General features: G+C 35.5%; 1 protein-coding gene across 1 annotated transcript; it reads left to right on the top strand.

The window, feature by feature from the left end:
• Nucleotides 1–780: 780 nt before the first annotated feature.
• Nucleotides 781–9,515, top strand: LOC133815152 (uncharacterized). The gene is made up of 4 exons (XM_062248023.1): nt 781–977; nt 1,573–2,017; nt 2,402–2,476; nt 9,318–9,515. Exons 1-4 carry the CDS (start codon nt 781–783, stop codon nt 9,513–9,515), a joined length of 915 nt encoding a protein of 304 aa, XP_062104007.1.
• The last annotated feature ends 10,723 nt before the right edge of the window (nt 9,516–20,238 follow it).

Below are 20,238 nucleotides of genomic sequence, written 5' to 3'. Positions count from 1 at the left end.
AGTTAGGCAATCCCTGTCCTGATCCACTCCTCGACCATGGTGATCGAACAGCTGGCTATGTACATTCAACCTCGCAGCTCTCCACCTCAGGATTGGTCCAACTTGCCCTTGCCTTTACCTGCACCACGTAGCACCCGTGAGCCAAGGCCCAGCAAGAAAACATAACAACAGAGCATAAGCAATCAATAGAAAAATAATTATCTCATGTTGCATCACGAGTTCTCAATCATATAATCATTCAGTATAATCAAGTATTCAACATACTAAACACATCTACTCATATCATATATCACTGCACAAATGATAACTAGGGCTAGCGCTCTTAGGCTGCTCCCTCCGTTATCCCACTGACTCCGACCCGCTTAAACCGAGCTCAGTGAATATTAAGTTGTCCTCAGCTACCAGTGGCCAAGCCGCGCCCTATGCGCAAATATTATGTACGGCACTCTTAGGCCGCTTTTACATGTCCACTACAACAAATTTGACTAAATATTACATTAGAATATAACACAATTTTAAAAGCGTTATTATTGATTAGCCAAAAAAGTAAATAAATTTTGATACTGGCGCCAAATGTTTTTTTTTTGTTAAAACATCCCGCTTTAATTTTTCCCCCACTATTAACTCACATTTTCATTCTCTAAAATCATAAAACAAAAGAAAACCCTCTCCTAAAATGGGTTCTCTCTCTACCCTAACGCCTTACGCCTCACGCCTCTCCCCTTCACTCGGTCTCTCTCTCTCTCTCTATCCCTTCTCTCTCTCGCGCAGGGCCGAAGGATGAATGGAAGGGTACAGGGGCTTCTATGTCTCAGCGATGGGCTTCGGGCAGGGACTGTTTGCCTTCCCTTCATGTTCTTTCTCAGTCTCAGTGATGGAACGGTATCTCACTCTCTCTCTACTTGCAATTACAGAGACGATGTGTGGGATTTGAGCACGCGATGGGGCTTAAAAAAAAGTCCACTGCTAAACTTCAGGTTCTCTTTCTCTTTCCAAACTAAGTTTTATTTTGGTATTTTCTCGTTTTTTTTAATTTGAGTGGAGTGAGATTTTGAACTTGAACTAGGGTTTTATGTTTAGATGTTTGTAAAGTCTGATGAGGCCGAAACAGTTTGCCTTTTATGGGGGTTTGGGTTGATCTAGTTTTTGTGAAATTATGATTTTAGGGGTTTTATTTGGAGTAAGAAAGAAAGGAAATGTAGTGTTTTTTTTTTAAATGTACTTTTGCTGGAAATTGAAATTCATTGGGTTTGATTTGATCTTGGAATTGGCTCTTTTTTGCATAATCTTACTGAACTTTGATACTCAATTAAGCCCAATAGGTGTATGAATTTATGTTTAGCTTTTGGGGATAGAGGAAATAGAGAGAGATTTAGCTATATCCCTTACCCCATGAGGCATGAGCCTTGAAATTTGGATTATTTTAGATTGTGTAGTATTATAAGAAATGGAGATTGAACTAGTTAAAGTCTATGTTAAATAAGAACTGGGAGTTGGCAATGCTCATGTGTTGGAATCATTTTATGTTGATGAACAAAAGATTATCTTCTATTATTGGTTGTTTTTGTGTAGAACGGTGAGGAAGATTGTGAATTTGGATGATCACATTGCATTGGCCTGTGCTGGGCTCAAAGTTGATGCTCGTGCCTTGATAAACAAGGTGAGAATTGAATGTCAAAGCCACCAACTTACGGTTGAGGATCCAGTAACTGTTGAGTATATTACTCGCTACATTGCTGGTCTTCAACAGAAGTATACACAAAGTGGTGGTGTTAGACCGTTTGGGCTTTCAACTTTGATTATTGGCTTTGACCCATACACAGGTGCACCGAAACTATATCAGACAGATCCTTTTGGGACATTTTCAGCCTGGAAAGCAAATGCCACTGGAAGAAACTCTAACTCATTACGTGAGTTTCTTGAGAAAAACTACAAGGAGACAGCTGGGCGAGAAACCGTCAAGCTCGCCATTCGTGTTTTGCTTGAGGTAAGTAATAGCAGACGCATATTTAATCTAGTTTCTTAAAATAAATGAATCATTAGAAATGATGATTATGTAACTCACCTTTAAGTTTTAAAAATTACAAGAACTTCATCTTAAAACTAAATCCACCTCTAAGTTAAAATATGTTAAGAAATTAGAGTAAGCTAATCTCAACAGTACAACTATCTTCACCTTTCTGTGTCCTCATTGTAAGGTTGTCCCAAAGCTTCCCTCATCCATTATGTGGAAAAGTACTTTAATTTTCATATATAAGGCAATCAGTTTATGCGAGTATGTGATTTAGTAAAAGCATTGTAGTATCTGCATTTTTTCATGTGGGTGGGTAGGATATGTTTTTATCAAGGTAAATAATTTATTTTTATCACATGGAATCTAATGTGAACATATTGCTTTCAGGGGAATCAACAACGAAGAGAAAGTACATCTGAGGCAAAAACTGGTATCCCATTTAAGAGAAGAAAACTATCAGGTGTTTGTTGCCTTTACTTCTTTTTTTTACAAATGGAACATGGTCTCTTTCTCTCTCTCTAAATATATGTATATAAATATATCTATCTCATCATATATCGTTCAAGATTCATCATCCTAGCCCTAGTCCTAACTCTTCATATGAGATTTTCTTTTATATATTTATTTTAGAGGTGACATTATTTTAGTGAAAGAATCCACTTTTACTATGCTCTTTATATGTCTGATGCAGACAACTCTCATGTTGGCTATGCTCATCTAAAAAATTGCTCGAATTGATTATCCAGTAGAATGGTGAGTTTTTTTTTTTTTCCCTTCTAGGTCTGTTATTGGTTTTCTTCTTGTAACTGTGATGTTTGTTGAAAATATGCTGTTTCAATAAAAATGTTTGCTTTCATAAAGACTAAGATATATAATTTTATGATATGTATTTGTAGTTTTCTCTCCTATTCCCATTTAATAGGGTAGACTGGTTGGGTCACACAATGTCGCGTAGAGTTTGCAGCTTTCTGTATAAGAAAATTTAATTTACTTCTCTGCAATTTCGTTCTGAGTTTGTGATGCCCAAGATTTGTTAGGAGTTTTATGGTTAATTGAATGGACATGATTTGTCTAAGAATTTTGAGCTGATGAGAAATCACTACAACAATTTTGACTATATGTAATAGTAAAAAAATTACATAAATGAAGAAGAGGTGCTCTCCAAATTTGATGATGGTGATCCACTAATAAATTAGAATTTCACCCTTTATGCAAACGACATCAATTGGATGTTTTTTAGCTTGACCATATTATTATGATATGCTCAATTCTGTTGTTCCAATATATTTCCATACTAAACAGGCTTCAGGATTTTGGATTGGCTGAAGGCTTTAGGATTTTACTCATCTTCAATTTATTTATGCTATAATTTCTTACTGTATTGTATATGCTCTGTTTTCACTTTACTGTTTTTCTTGATTATATTGTATCATATATACTTGATTGATCTATACATCTCCTTTTTTATTTTGATGGTTTCTAGAGCTTATTGACTAATAACTCATAGCTTCAATTGTTTCAATTTTGTTTTTCTTTTCTATAATAAATTGTTGCTTAGACTTTGTGAGTCAGTTAGAGAGTGAGATGGCTGATGTGTTGTAAATCATTAAGTACTTTCTGACTATCTCGTTAGTTATGAGAAAGTGAGAGTTAATAATCTTTATTATCATTCGTTGTTGTGTTGTGCCTTATGTTCTTTATTTACAGGTCATTCTTCTAATGATCGATCTGTTGTACCAAATTAATTATGAAGTTTCTTGATGATCACTGTCTATGTCTATATATATTAATATTGCATAAATTGTTTTTATAAAAACATAGCTTTTTTATAGTTCTAACTAAGTATTTATATTGCTGATTTCCTCTGAGATTTTGTCTTATTACTTTTATAAGTTTCCATAGTCTTTTTTTGATCAAATGTTTTTACAGATTTGTTACAACACAATGTAGGAATACACTGAAGATGACCAAGAATTTGACATTATGATCCTTGTTTCTTATTACTATTTACTTAGGAATACATAAACCAATCTTTTTTGTCTTTTGATTATTGCCTTTGATCCTTGTTTTGGTACCCTTCTTTTAAAACATTTTTCATGTCAATCACCTTATTGTATTTAGCAAATGATAAAGTTTGACATTGTTTAGAGAATGAAAAAGAGATATCTAAAATTTTGAGAAGTAATTGTTATATATATACATTCACATTTCTTTTGAGTATCTTGTTGACTTTGTTGTTTACTACATATTTACTATTTTGTTTATCCTCTCCTAACTATTTTTGGCCATCAATTAGTTTCCCTAAATTTTTTTAAACCTTGGAACTTCTATTTAGTTTTTTGTGTTGTGGGATTTGGTTTCTTGTGTTTCATGTGTAAGTGTAATACATATAAATATATATGTCATGCTCCAACAGCTTCTGTTAAGCAGAGAGAGTCGGGAGCCTAAGCGTGAAAGGGAGTGAGTGAAGGAGAGATAGATTCGAGACTGAGTATGAGGAGAGAGAGGCAAAGAGGCGGCAGTGGTTTAGGGAGTTGGTTTGGGTATATTAGGATTTATGGATTTAAGGAGAGCTAAGAGGAATCAATCTATTGAGAATTACATTTTATGATTAATTTTGATTTTTTTTTTATCAAAATACAATAATAAAAATATTTTAATTAAAAAAAAAATCTTGTAAGTATACTTATCAAAATAAAATTTAAAATATATTATCCACACTAAAGTAACAAAATTTTATTACTAGACTTTTAATATGTTATGATTTAGAAACATATTATAAGCGTAACAAATCGTTATGATTTATATAATATAACAAACTAAAAACGTTATCAAAATAATCAAATGTAACAGTTGAAAAGTGTTATGCAAAAAGTATAAGATTCAACATCAAATTTATAATCAAATACTCTAACTAAATGTTATTATTTGAATATTATAGCAACTAAAAATGTGTTATTGAATAGTTTAAGATAACATCGAACATAACATTCAAATACTGTTATAGAAAAGATAGGACTTTTAATAACAGGGGCTATGTTAGCATTTTTAGAAGCATTATCAATACTCCCGGTTAGCAGTTTTTAAGTGTTATGAATACTGTTTTTTCTTGTAGTGGTCCCATGGCGTAATACCATCATTGACACGATACAAATATCGGGAGCACTTAGTCCCATCACAAACATATAACCAGGTGCAGTTTTCTTACCTTTCAATTCACTAGCTTTGATCCCCCGACTCCTTGAGCACGATCCCCCTCGAGCCCTAGCACTCACCTAAACACAACCATAGGCCAAAGTCATCATCAATCCTCAAGTCCAAAACCTAGCCTCGGGGCCAATCCCGAGCCCCCAGGAAGTCCTAGTTCCACCAAACAAGTTGGTGGAATCAAACCCCAAACCCTTGGTCAAAAACCATTGCAAACAACCCTAAAATCCCCTTCAGAAGACAGGGTAGCGCTACAACGCACATGGGAGGGCGCTACAGCACTACAAACAGAAGCAAAATCCCCTCAGCAAGCTTGGCCTAGCGGTACAGCGCCCAAAGGCTAGCGCTGTAGCGCTAGTCACAGACAGGGAAATACCAGTTTTCCCTTCCTGCGATTTCCTCGAACCAACCTCAACCAAAACTCCTCCAAATCTTTCCCAAACTCAAAAACAACCTTATGATCATACTCCACTCATCCCAAGCACCCCAAATACCTAGAACTCAAGCACATGCATCCCCAAACTCAAAATTCACCATAGCCACTTCTAGACATTAAAACTCAGCAGAAACCAGTTGAACATCAAAGTTAGAGCTTAGAATTTATACCTTTGATGGAACTTCGACCCCAAGTTGTCTCTAGACCTCCTTGACTTGCTTCCCCTCAACCCTTGGCACCAACTTCCCTAGAATTCCCCATCAACACAACTTAGATATCTTTGCTAAACACCAAAACCAGAACTGAAGGAACTTACAGAATTTTACCTCAAGTGTTGGTGAGTTCTTGCTAATCCTCTGCCAATTCCTCAGACCTAGCTTAGGATCCTTGATACTCAGCCTAACCCTGCTCTCCTCTGTACTTTGCTCCAAAAATCCTCAAGAAACTGATGAAGGGAGTGTAAACCGACCTTAGAAAACTCCCTCTGTTTTCTCCCTTTCTTTTTTTTCCTCTTTTCTTTTCCTTCCTTTCTTTCAGACTTCTATAACTTTCTACAATTCCCACTAACATAAAGCTTCAGTAATTTCCCCTCTTTAGAAAGCCAAATGACCTCAATGCCCTCCCTTTTATTTCTAACCCTTTAATCCACTTAAGGGCATTCTAGTCATTTTACCCAATTCCCGCTAACTCCTTGAGTGTCTCTAATATTTCCCGCTTAACTCCTGATACCTAATTAATCACAAATAATATTCCTCAATGTCAAGATAGACTCCAGTATATTCACTAAATTCCCATTTATACCCCTAAGCTCACCCCAAGCCGGGTATAAATCCCTGCCATGACTTTTCTGCTACTTTGCTCACTAGGAACGTCTCGAGTCACAGATCACAGATACATCCACATAATAATGTGGTCTCGACAATTATCACATATGTCAAAGAAGCTACGCCCATAATGGCCAAAATTATGATTATGCCCTTCTAACCTAATCAGGGCCTACATGCATACTAATACACATAGTCATGCATCTCAAATATTCAAATAGTCATATAACATGCTTTAAATAATAATCATGCATCTTAATCATTAAAGTCACACATAATTCCCATTATGCCCTCCAGGCACACTAATCAAGGCCCTTAAGCCTTATTAGCGAATTTGGGTCGTTACATTCAACATCTTTCTTACAAGGAAAACTAGTAAGGATTTGGACAAGAAAGAAAAAGTGTTACGAAATAAGATGACCGAGTTAGTCAAAGTTCTATGGAAGAATGATTCTTTTGAAGAAGCTATGTAGGAGTTGGAATCGGATATGCTAGAGCAGTATCCAGAATTATTCACGTAAATTTTGAGGATGAAATTTCTTTTTAGGGGGATAGTTGTAATATCTGCTTTCGTGAGTTTGGAAATACCTAAATTTTGTGTTTACTAATAGCTAAATACCAAAACTTTAGTTTTTTGGTAGTAAAAGTACTAAAACGTGAAACAATCGTTAGCTGACACGTGACCATTAATTGGTCAAAATGCAAACTTAACGGTTGACACTGAAATGCAAGAAAAAAAATAATATTTTGGTACTTACACCACAAAAAAAAAAAAACAATTTTTTTTTTTATATTTAAGTGTAAAAAAAGTAAAATTTTTAGTACTTTAGTTGCAAATCTTCCTAAATGTTTTATAATTTAGCTTTTCATATGTTTAAATGCATGTGAATTTTTATTAAAAGTTCTTATGAAACTTTAATATTGGTTTAGAGATTTCTCCTAAAACATATAAGTTTTTATTATAATAAGGGAATTCACTCATTTGGTACCTTATGTTTTTGCAAAGTATCATTTTGGTACCCTCTGTTTTCAATAATGCTCATATGGTACCCTGTATTTTAAAATTATATATATTTGATACTCTAGACTCAGATTTGATAGATAAAATTTTGTCAATATGATCAAACTGTCATCAGTTATATGTAATTAAGTGATTAAATTTAAATTTGGAACTTACATAATTGACAACAGTTTGAATAAATCGGTAAAATTTTATTAATGAAATTTGAGTTTAAGGTACCAAATATGTACGATTTTAAAATACAGGGTACCATATGAGCATTATTGAAAACAGATGGTACCAAAATGATACTTTGTAAAAACACAGGGTACCAAATGGTTATCTACCTTTATAATAATGCTTAAATGATAGGAAAGTATCATATTTTAAAAATAAAAAACTTATTATTTAGTAATTATTATAAATAAAAATAAAAATATAACAATGTTTAATGGAGTTCTGATAAAATTATAATGACATATCTATATTACTTATGATTTAATTTTAAAAAACGTTTGAAATTAATATGACCTTTGGTCTCTTACTTTTCAAAAATACATAAATAAAGTGTTATTTAAAATACCAAATATATTCTGTTGATCATGATTTTCACCAAAGACATAAAGAAGAATAAATGACAAAAATAATGAATAAACAATGATTTTTAAATGGTTCCGACAAACAATTGATACCATGTCTTCTTGTGAATTGTATATCTCTATAGTGCACCAAAAAATGGTCGTCCTTTGAGCATATAGCTGCATCTTATTTACAGGCAGTCAAATACAAATCACGATCCCCTTAAATAGGTTTCATCCCTCAATTTTAGGTGATTGACTCAATACATTTGATTCGACTTCATACATAATATTCTTGTGGTCTAAATAAGGAAGAAAATTGAGTTCACCTTTCCCTTGTAAAGTTTCCCCAAGGGAAATTTCACTCCATGCATAATAATGTATTGAAATTTTTTAATATGTAATCATAAAAATTCTTCGTACTAATGTGCCGCATACTATATTTTAGACAAAAATACTCATTTTTAGTTGAAAATCTTAGATTTAACACTTCACACATTTCTCTCTCTCCTCCATCACTCACGACCATTTTTAAAGCAACCCAACTTGAAATAGTCAAATATACTAAAGCGAGCTGCAATATTTGGACTGCTTAGATTTGGAAGTTTCATTTCATATGAAGAAATTGTCATTCTTGGTGTTTTTGAAGAGAAAAAAATCATGGGTAAGTATACTCTCATTCTATCTACTTGTGAATATGAAATGTCATTGTTAGATATTAGTTTCGAACTGTTCTGGTGTTGATTGTGGTATTTTTTTTCTACATTTTTTGATTTGTTATTCGGATATGGAGAATTTGGAAATCGGTGGAATGCCAATCAAAATCGATGGTAAATCAACACTAAATCGATGGCATTTCGATGGTATATTGATGCCCTACTGATATCCCATCAATGTTATTTCGATGATGAGGCGAACATATAATTTAGATGTTATTTTCGATATAACATTGATAGTATATCGATGTTGAATCGATGCCATCTATGTTGATGTGATTCAGCATTGATATGTCATCGATATATCATCGAAATGAAATCGCGTACAGATGCCGACCATCAGCATTGATGATGCATCGAAATGTCATCGATGTTTTATTGCAATATATATATTGTTATATAAGCATCGATTTTTCATCGATGTTGCACCGATTCATCATCAATTTTACTTTATTTTTATAATTTTCTTATGTTTTTTTGTTTGTAAATTTGCAGGTTCCAGAGTTAATATAATTGTTTCTTACAACGGTGTTTGGAAACAGAAAGAAGAGAAATGGAATTTCAAAGGTGGTCTGAACACTATTATACACATACCAATTGATGTTGGTTACATAGAATTATTGGAGAAGTTGTATTTGAAGCTGAAAGTGGATAAGTCATTGTTTGACTTAAAGTTGGAAGTGTCGTTTACATGCAATGATTTTATCATAGATCCCATTGAAATCACAGATGATGATTGAGTGGGTGCTCCTAATGTTGACAATTCAAAGTCCTTAAAACACCAGGTTCCTTTTCGTTAGTTCGATTGCAAAGAACATTGTTCTTCTTATTCCATCTCCTAGAGCGAGTGTTAATAAGGAAAATCATTATCAATCTTGCACAGTTGTTCCACAAACAGCTCCTGGGCCAAGTGTATGCATGGGAGGTCTTAGTCAAAATGAAACTTTTTTCCCCCAACAAATCTCCTGCATGATGATGGGTATGAGTACGCGTCTTATGTCAATGACGATCGAGTTTCCCATTTGAGTGATGATGATGAAAGAGTTGAGGGGTGCAATAATTCTGATGAAAACTTTGAGGATCGATTCTCAATGCTTCATGTGGAGCAAGTGTGTAATTTGAATGTACGATTCTTGCCAAGACGTCAAGAAAGCCAAGGATGCAAGACTCCTGGCTCAGAGAGCAGTCATCAAACTACACAAGACGATATAAATAGATGGAGTTTTATGGCATATACTGCTGAAGATATCCCATGCCCCTCTTATGTTATCCCTAAGTTATCTGGAGTGAGTTGTGGAGTAATAAAAGTTGGGAAGGTTTTTGAGAACAAGTTAGAGTTGAAGACGAAGGCACACTTGTATGCAATGAAGAAGAACTTCAAGTTTGTGGTGAAGAAGTCAGGTACTGAGGTTTGGTATATCACTTGCAACGATCCTCATTGTGGGTGGAGAATTAAGGGGAAGAGAATGCCTAAATCTGATATGTTCGAGATTATTCATTTCACCAATAAATACACTTGCTCACTTGACCTCCGACATAAAGGCCATTGCCAAGCTGCACCTTGGACTATTGGTCATTGCATAAAGAAAAAATATCAGACTGGATCGAATACGTACATGGTAAACAACATAAGAGAAGACATCAAGAATGATTATGACATTGAGTTGTCATATGGAAAAACTTGGAGATGTCGAGAGAAGGCTCTTTCTTATGTCAGAGGGATACTGGAAGCATCCTACTATAAGTTACCATCGTACCTATTCATGCTTCAATAGAAAAATCCTAAGACGTTGACAAATTTCTCATTAAAGAGGATTGGTTCAAATATTTCTTTTTCTCACTTGGAGTTAGAAAAAGAGAGTTTCCTACATGTCGTCCCGTGTTATGCGTGGATGATACTTTTTTAAAGACAAATTACGGTGGGCAGATGTTATGTGCAGTCGCACAGGATGCAAATAAACATCTATATCCAGTTGCATTTGGTATTGTGGATAGGGAGAATCATGATTCATGGAAGTATTTCTTCTCAAAGCTAAACGATGTGATTGGGGAGTTGAGGACTTGGCATTTGTATCTGACAAGCGTGCAAGAATTACATATTCCTTGGAAACTATTTTCCCCAATGCCCATCGCAATGCTTGCTACCACCACATTAGTATGAATGTGATTGCTAAATTCAAGACTGATCATTGTTGTGTGTTGATGTATACTGTGACACGTGCTTTTAGGAAATTCGAGTTCCATGCTCACTTCAAAAATATTAAATCAAAAGATCCAGCTATCGCTCAGTATGTAGAAGGCAAGGGTTTTGATAAATGGTCCCATTCTTACTTTCCTGGAAATAGGTATGTCATTGTGAATTGTAAGTTAATTTATGAAATCTTATAAATGTACATTACTATTAAATGTTAGTTTTCCGGGATACTATGTATAATACAATGACAAGTAATTACGCTGAAAGTTTCAAAAATAAGACCCGAGACGCTAGGAGCTTTCCGATAACTACATTTGTCGAATTTATTCGCTTCATACTGCAGTCTCGGTTCTGTGATAGGAGAGAAACTAGTGAGAAGACTACTACAACTCTTGCACCGACCTATGAGAAAGATTCGATGGATATGGTTAAGAAATCTCGATTCTTGATCCCTTATGCAATAGGGAGGCATGAGTTCCATGTGTTAGATGGTAATCTGAATGGTGAAGTCGACCTCCTAAATAAGACATGCACATGTGGCATGTTTCAGCGTATTGGCATTCCATGTATTCATGCAATATCTAGATCCCTTAAGAGGGGGGTAAACTTTTATTCTCTGTGTACAGATTACAATAAAATGGAGACATGGAGGTCCTTTTGCATATAATCTATATATCCTACTGATGACAAGGAAGAATGGATTGTTCCACATGTATTATGACATTGAAAGTGAGAACATCTGCGCAAAAAAATCTAGTTGGTCATCCAAAGAAGAAAAAAGGTAGGCCTAAGAAGTATCACCATTCTTCCAATGGAGAAAAAGTGGTTATAGAACGCAAGTGCAGCGTATGTGGAGGTCTAGGCCATAGTAGGGCAATTTGTAAAGTTCGATTTTGAAATTTATGGCATTGATGTTAGAGTTTATATTTTTGTACTGATGGACTTTGTTAATCTTTTTATTTGTCTACTAATAGACCTTGATTAACTTCTAATTTGTGTAGTAATGGACTTTGATTTCCTTTTAATTTGACATATAAAAATGCCTTCAACACTTAGATTTTTTTAAAATATTAAGCTGCAATTTGTTTCGATATACCATCGATATGGCATCGAAATTGTGATGGTTTGTGCTATGTTATTGTTTTACCATCGATATGCCATCGAAACGACATTGATGTGGCATCGACATGTCTACACGAATTGTTCTTTAATCATTTACCATAAGCATCGATGTCCCATCGAAATTGAAATATGCAATTTTTAATGGAGGTCCACCATTGATATGCCATCGAAATGGCATCGATATTGCAACGAAATATCATATAGCAGTTTTAATTAAAAAAATATACCATCGAATTACCATCAAAATGACATTGATGTGACATTGTTTATTTACAAAACTAAGACAAAATCAAGATAAATGAATAGATAGAAAAAATAAAGGCTACACATTCTTGTGAAAAATGTTTATGCATATTTTATCCATGAACTACTGAATGTGGTCCTTGATGGCATATGATAAGGGAACGTCTCCAAGAATAAACTCCAAGTGCTTGATGGCGAATACGATGCAACCTCCGCTAAAATCATGAAATAGCATTTGTTAGTTTATTAAAAATTAAAGGAGAACAGGGTTATGACAAATTGAAGTTAGTACATCTAAATACATGGTTCTAGACTGTGGGAAAAATATCAGTGGACATGTGCTGCCAATCAAAGTTTTGAAAGATGATCTTCGGTCTAGCTATTTTCAACTTGGGGTGTCCTTTAAACATACCAGAAGCACTGAGTAAAGATGAAAGCATCCTAGTCCAAGGCTCCATCAACTCATTCAAATTATCATGGCTAAATTTGTAATGATCTAAGCCAAATATAGCGGTCATCTAATCGGTCAAATTTATCTCGCAAAGGATCCAATGAAGATTTTCCAAGCACCAGTGGAATTAGATCTCGTTGCAATCACCCCAAGGCTTCTTGTATATTTTAGCATGTCCTTTCATGAAATTTAGAATGTCCTCATCCCATTGGTAAGTCATGCTCTTATTCTTGAAGTCATCATATCTAGCAGGAATATACTGTGCAAATGATGAATCAAGTACGGTGGCTTTTACGGGGTACGTATTCGGCAACTCAAAAAGACGTCTCTGTATAAGAATATTCACAGCGTCGAGATGATGCAAATAAACAAAGTATCAGTAAAATAGAGTATTGTTAAAATGAGATGAATGTGCTAACAATGAATATAAAAAGACTTATAGTATCTTCCATCCAATCTTTTGCCACATTCAACTTTAGGAACAAAACAGGGGTGCCATCACAACCTTCCAACTTCCTCTGTCTGTTGTTTTCAATCTCACTAAGTACCCATCGATTAAAAGTTGTCAACATATCTTGATCGAACACCTTTGAAGGATGGATCGTAAGTGGGTCCTTGAACTTTGGGTGCTAGGCTGCTGGAGTATAGTCCCCGTACCTTACTAGTCTCTGTCTAGTGCGCTTACCTTTAACGGGAACAATTAATATACAAACTATTTCATTTAAAAAAATGTATTGACTCATTGATTAGTAGTGCCTAAGGCTGTTTGTACTAGCTGAGGAGGTGTGGCTTCTCCAATAGAAGGCTTGTAACATGTGGGGAGGACATCATACTGTACGTCCTCTGCTAGAGTTGGTGCGGGAGTTGGAATGGAGAGGATACCACCAAGTGCTGCCAGCTTCTCCAATATAGCTTCTTGAATCTTAAGGAGGACACCTAGAGTGGCCTTAACCTTTTCCACTGCACCTGATAGTCTGGCACTCTCACCCAACAGCCTCATAAGCCCCAGGATCATGAGCAAAAGTAGGTTCTGCACTAGTATCTAAAGCAGTCTCCGTCAGGGCATCCTCCACAAATATGCCAACATCCACGACTATCTCAGCCACCGCAGCAGCCTCTGCCTAAAGATCGTAAGGTCTTCCATTCTCTGGCGCAGGCAGGATCATATCCTACAGTATCACATACCTAAGAGGACCCCGTCGGTCCTCTGATATATGGTGTCAAAGAAGTCTCACTCATGTGGTCGAGACCTTAGGATAGAAATGCATGATAGTTGTAATGGAAACAAAACAAGAAAATTAGAAACGACAAAAGTTGATTGGTATAAGGCAAAAGTTTTTGGATTTTTTAAATTTAAAATAACTTGCATGTCTCCTCGCAAGTATATCCTTCACATGCTAGTGCTTCAGCTGGCATGTGCTCTCCCATTGTAGCATCCTAGGGAAATTGAACCCACAAATCAAGAATCGTCTCGTATGCCCAATATTGCAAGGCTGGTGGATAACCCTTGCAGGTGTACTTTGCCTCCACCTTAACACCCTTAGAAGACTCCACCTCAGTGGTCTTCTTCGCCTTCTTACCAGGAATTGTAGCACCAATCGCTTTCATATCTCTACTGAATTGTTTCAAAATTGTATCGAATGAAAGGGATCCCTAGGGATACTTTTCAAAATAATCTAAATCCTCGACCATTGATAATGAATCTCGCCAAATAGCATTGTCATTCTCAGCGACCAGTAGTATCCCTTCCACAAAGGAAACCAAACTAAGCACAAATCATCAGGCACCTCGCCCATACTAAAAGCTCATTCAAACATACATAACTTAATGTCTTTCTTGAACTCCACATTGAAATATGTAACGAGTAGGCGAGAGCATGTAAGGTGAGGATGAATGTCAGTGGTAAGTGGTCGATAGGAGCAGCTCAGGCCAGCATAATAGCAAACTCGTGCACCCCAAACTTACATAAGTTTGGGTCCATCAAGAAGTGAACATCATCGTCACGTGGTGACTTCACTTTCCATAAAATCAAAGTGTTCACCAATGCCCTAGAGAACAAAAAGGAAGGGGCTGTGAAGAATGGCCCAAAAATAACTCATTCACCCTCCCCAACAATCCATGATCCTCAAACATTTTCTTTAATTTATTTAACCTCCTAGAACCCTTATAGGTCATACGACCGACATAATGATCCTTTATGTGGATCTCAAGTGGTGGGATACGTTTGGGTGGCATCTGCAAAATATCCAAGAAAAAAGAGAGAATTAGAAAAATTTACAAAAAAAGAAAAACTCAGTCCGCTGTTGTCATCGAAATGTAGTTGAAATACCATCGATTTGGAATCAAAGAAAAAAGAAAAAATCAACATGTACAAGTATGCATCGAAACAACATCGAAATACCATCGAAACAGGTTTTAAAAATCAACAAACAAACTATCGATATGCCATTGAAATTGCATTGATATACATTTAACAAATAACAACTGAACTAAGGCAACCTCGAATCAACATCACAATAACATCGAAATTGCATCAATTATATACAAAATAAAATCAAGAAACAATGTATCAATATGCCATCGAAATAGAATTGAATTTGCATCAAATATGCATCGAATATATTTCAAACAGATAACATATAATAGCCATCGACACCGCATCGACATAACATTGATTTAGCATCGATGCATCGCCATTTAAATGAATGTGATCAAACAACCATCGAAATGGCATTAAAATAGCATCAAAATTATTATATTTATCAAAAGAACACTAAAACCAAGAAAGCATCGAAATACCATCGAACTAGAATCGAAATTGCATCGATGGATATTTAAGAAATAACAACTAATACTAAAAAACCTTCAAATCAGCATCAAAATTTCATTGATTTTATACAAAATGAAAACTAAAAACTATGCAAGCATCAAAATGGCATCAATATTTCATCGATATAGCATTAATTTACTATCACCTTTAATTAATGATCTATCAAAAATTAATTGATTGAGCATCGATGACACAACATCGATTATTCAAAAAAATATACACATGTACTGGATGCCATCAAATTACCATCGATTAAGCATCAAGATGGCATCGAATGAACATCTACTAAACAAAATTTTGAAGAATTTAAAGCCAATTTTCCAAAACATTGCACATAGAATCGAACCCATTTCAAGCTATAGTTTTGCAAAATAGAGATTCAAATCCTACATCAGTATTAAAATCAAACCCATTTCATCAATTTTATACATTTTGATTCAAATTTAAAAACAAAAAACGAGCTTACCGTTGTCGTTGACTGAGAAGATTGTGGCGATGACGGCGTGCTGGCTGTGATGAGGAGAGAGAGGGAGAGTTTCACCTGAGAGAGAGAGAGAGTTCGGACTGAGAGAGAGGGGGAGTATTTGAATGCCAGGGGTGTTTTTGTCCACAAAATTAAAGATGTCATATATTTGGGATAGTAACTTATGTTGGCATTTAAAAAAAAACTATGTTATACGGCATATACCCTGAAATTTCCCTTCCCCAATTTTTCATGATGTCTGCGAGTTGGGGAAATTAAGGCACTTTAATGTCCTTCCTTAAATATTACTTTCTCCAAGAAGAAACATTTTATGTTTTCTCTGAGTTTTGTGGCCATCATTACTCGAGCTGGTTTTCACGTAATTGACTCGTGTTCCTTACTTTATTGAACATGACCGACATCTCTTGCAATCCACGTGTTCACTTTAGGCAGTTCAAAAAATGGGTACAACAATATCCTTTTATTACATACAAAATTAAATATATTTTATTGATTTAAGAGGGTTGTTTGTAAATTTCATTCACATTAAGAGATTTCGGTATTAAAATGCGAGCAAATTATTTTTGATAAAAGATAAAATAGAAATTGAAATAAAAACTAAACAATATATATGAATTTATATCAAATTATTATTAAAAACTTTTTAAAAAAAAAAAAAAACTCCCCGGAGCCTTTTCTTCATCCTCCTTTCATCTTCTCCTTATTCTCCCTAGTTTTGAGATTTCGGTTAGGGGATTGAAGTTGATAAGCCACTTCATAATTTTTCAAAATCAATTTTTCGAAAGGAAAAACAAGTTGGATTTTTATTTGGGTCATGGAATGAATTAACTTAATAAAAATAGTGCTCGTCCCTTATATTATTGTTAAGAGGCACCTTAAAGTGTCCAATACCACTTGATGTGACATACTATTTGTTGACACGATTTTTCAACAATAAAGGATTAAGAAATCTGATTAGAGAGATTAAGTTTGTTAATAAACCGGAACTGTAAACTCACAAGATTTTAACGTGGTTCAGTGGTTAAAATCTACCTAGTCCATGAGTCACTCTTATTCTTGCTTAGGAACTCTTGAAGAGATTGTTTATGACAATTTCAGTAGAGTCTTGACATACAATATGTTAGTCCCTTTTACTGCCAATTCCCATATACTTATAGGGAGTTGTGATGGATAATATTGGGTAACCCTACTATAAGTAGTAACATACAGGATTGGGTAACTTCCCAAATAAATGGATACATAAATACCTTAATTAAGCCTATTGTCATTTACATAAATCAATAAATGTATATAATGAATGTGTGCATTTATTGCGCATATTGGGCATCCATTTGTGTAGGGATTCTTCCATATGCGTATCTTTGAACCACTTCGAGCTAGAAGCCATTCTCGAATTGGATATGACTGGAACAAGATAACTTGACTTAGATAATGCTCGGACCTAATGAGGCCGATCTGGACATTGGACACCTCGATCTTTGTCATTGGCATCTCCAAAGATCTAAAAGATCCTGAATTGTCCAAAACTCAGTGATACAGCCCCGAGTCATTTGGTTTGGAGCTATTGAAACATCTTTGAAGTCTTGCAACCTTTATTTAATACGTGCCAATTGTAGCACGAGCAAGATAGTTGAGCTCGTTTTCATTCACCACCTTTAAATTCAAATTATCATTTCTTCCTTCTCTCCAAAAATTCTCAGAAACCCTTTAACTTTCCTCCCTCTATGAAATCCCTCCAACGGTTAGCTCCTAGATTTTTTGCAATCTTCGTCCTTTTGCAATCTCGATCAAGAACCCATCCACAAGTACATCTTTACTCTAGTTTAAATTTATTTTTCCTAATTTTTTCATAAGTTTATGAAATTTTTGAGTGTGTTTTTGCCTTATTTTGGTTCTGCACGGGTTCAGTTTAGGTTATACTAGGCCAAAAAAAATTGGACTAGAAATGGTTAAGTTAAGTGCATAAAAAGAGGTAATTTTATGGGTTTTTCTTGGTTTAGAGTTAAAATTTACGAGTCTTTTATTTTGGAAGTTCAAGGATTTTAGCTCAAATCTAGGTAGCTTAAGGGACACAATACGAGGGTGGTTTGGCATTAAACCGCTTTTCGAAACCACTGTGTATGACACATGAATCTCAATGTTTCAGTACCTTCCCAAGATTAGGGCATGTGAATTAAGGATGCACGTGAGGTCATGCATCAGGGTATTAAGCCTGAACTTAAACCGTAGATACTTTAGGTCAAGTAGTAAAGCCTTAGAATTTTAGGTCGTTGTTTCTTTAGTAATTTATAACAAGGTTACATTCCTAGGTTGCCTCTAATGATTCATTTTGTAATCAGGCGAACTATAAAAATTGTCATGGCCTTTCAAAAGAAAAAGACTATGGTAGGCCCCTCTTCTCGAGGAAATGACCTAACAGTTTCTTCGAGACTAAGAGAATCGTGTCTCGAATTACTTATTAATGCAAGGTGAATAAAATAATGCTAAGTCATGGGATCGAGATGAACCCCAACTTCTACGGTCAGCCTCCATTCGAGGGTGAGCAGAGTTGTGCCCTATTGGATGATGATTTCGAGGCCTAGTGTAATGAACACCTGAAGGTAGATTCTTTCCTCCAACTAGATCAATACTTTTTAGACTTATGGAATTACGTGAAGCTCTCCCCATTTCAGCTCTTCCTAAATTCTTATCGCCTCCTCGCGAGGTTCAAGTATCTATTCCTCAAGAACAAGTAGGAGGTCCCCACCCCAGAGGATATTTTTTATTTTTTCTGTCTGAAGGCCAATCTAGATATTTATAAATCGAGGTGACAGTTTTTACAACCTCTCATGGTTTCCCAAATCTGGCAACATCATTGAGCTCCCCAGCCATCCGAGTGATTTCAAAGACCATTTTTTTATGTCAATTGGATTCTAGAACTGCGACCATCGCTACTTCAACCGACCTCGTAAGTATCTTAGCTTTTAAACTCTTCATCTGAATTCCTTACTTTTTCCTCTTGTGTAGCTATTTACAAGAGAACGACGCGGTTTGAGACCCTTGGGGTTCAATACAACATTCTTACCAGCGCTCCTACCAAGGAGAAAGAGTTTAAGGTGGTGGTGAATAATGCCACTATGATTGCCTGCAAGCTGATCAGGGAAGATCAAATGCTGGCCATCAGGCCTCGAAGTCTTCCCTAGATTCTAATTCTAGTGGTTGAGGAGGTTAAGGAAGAGGATGAGGTCGCACTGTTGGTGCGTAAAAGAAAGATTATTGAAGGCGAGCAGGATACTGACCAAGGTTGTGCTGAATCGGGGCTAGCAGCTGGCATCTCCGACCAAGGAGATAAAGATGGGGAAATAAATCGAGCTAATGTCAATTTTGTACTAACCCGATTCAATCCGAGGGAACTCGTGAGCAGACATCTCGAAAACCTGAACTTGGATGTAACCTTGCATCAATGCGTCGACTGATTGGTTGTTTGCCATGACTTTGCCTACGCTAAGTACACTGTAGTAGTAGATAACACTTTACACTCCAAGTCCACCATTTTTGAGCAATATGGTACAAACCTCCAGTCATGGCATTCCTTGTGTCATGGTTCATTTACCTAGGTTTTAGGAAGGAAGAATATGAGCCTAGTCCAGATGTGCAACCCGGACCTAGTAAATCCAACGAAGTAGTAATTTTAGAATCTCTCCTCCCCCAATAATCCAAGAATTAGAGGTTGTGTCTGTTGGTAAACTTATTTATTTTCATGTAGATCTAATATTAAACAAGTTGATATAAGACACCTAGAACATGTTTCTAAAATTGAATTCGAAATGAAATAATGATAAGAATACTTACATTATACACAACAGAATAATAGAGTCTTTCCTTCAGTTTCTCTAACCCTTGTATCCTTTCTTTCGCAGAGCATTACCAGGAAACTGAAACAATCTTCAATTTTCTTCACAGTCTTCCAAAGTATCCTTAGAATCTCCTAGACTAGAGTGGGCAATTCTCAACACATGAGATAGATACAGAGAGAAGAAGAGAAAGAATAATGAGGCTTAGAAAATGACTTATGTTTAGAGAGAATCTAAAACCTATTAGAAAACCAGTGTCTGTCATCTGAAATCTGACTTGTGATTTCAACTCTCACTTAACATTCC

This window comes from Humulus lupulus, chromosome 2, assembly GCF_963169125.1.
Source record: "Humulus lupulus chromosome 2, drHumLupu1.1, whole genome shotgun sequence".
NCBI classification, from domain to species: Eukaryota; Viridiplantae; Streptophyta; class Magnoliopsida; order Rosales; family Cannabaceae; genus Humulus; species Humulus lupulus.
This window is presented reverse-complemented; position numbering and strand designations above follow the sequence as displayed.

Bases quoted from the DNA above. Each gene is read 5' to 3' on its own strand.
- LOC133815152 (XM_062248023.1), top strand. From the start codon at position 781: ATGAATGGAAGGGTACAGGGGCTTCTATGTCTCAGCGATGGGCTTCGG. The intron at 2,018-2,401 runs GTTTCTTAAAAT...TATTGCTTTCAG, and splicing joins GCAGACGCATATTTAATCTA to GGGAATCAACAACGAAGAGA. The intron at 2,477-9,317 runs GTTTGTTGCCTT...GTTTGGAAACAG, and splicing joins AGAGAAGAAAACTATCAGGT to AAAGAAGAGAAATGGAATTT.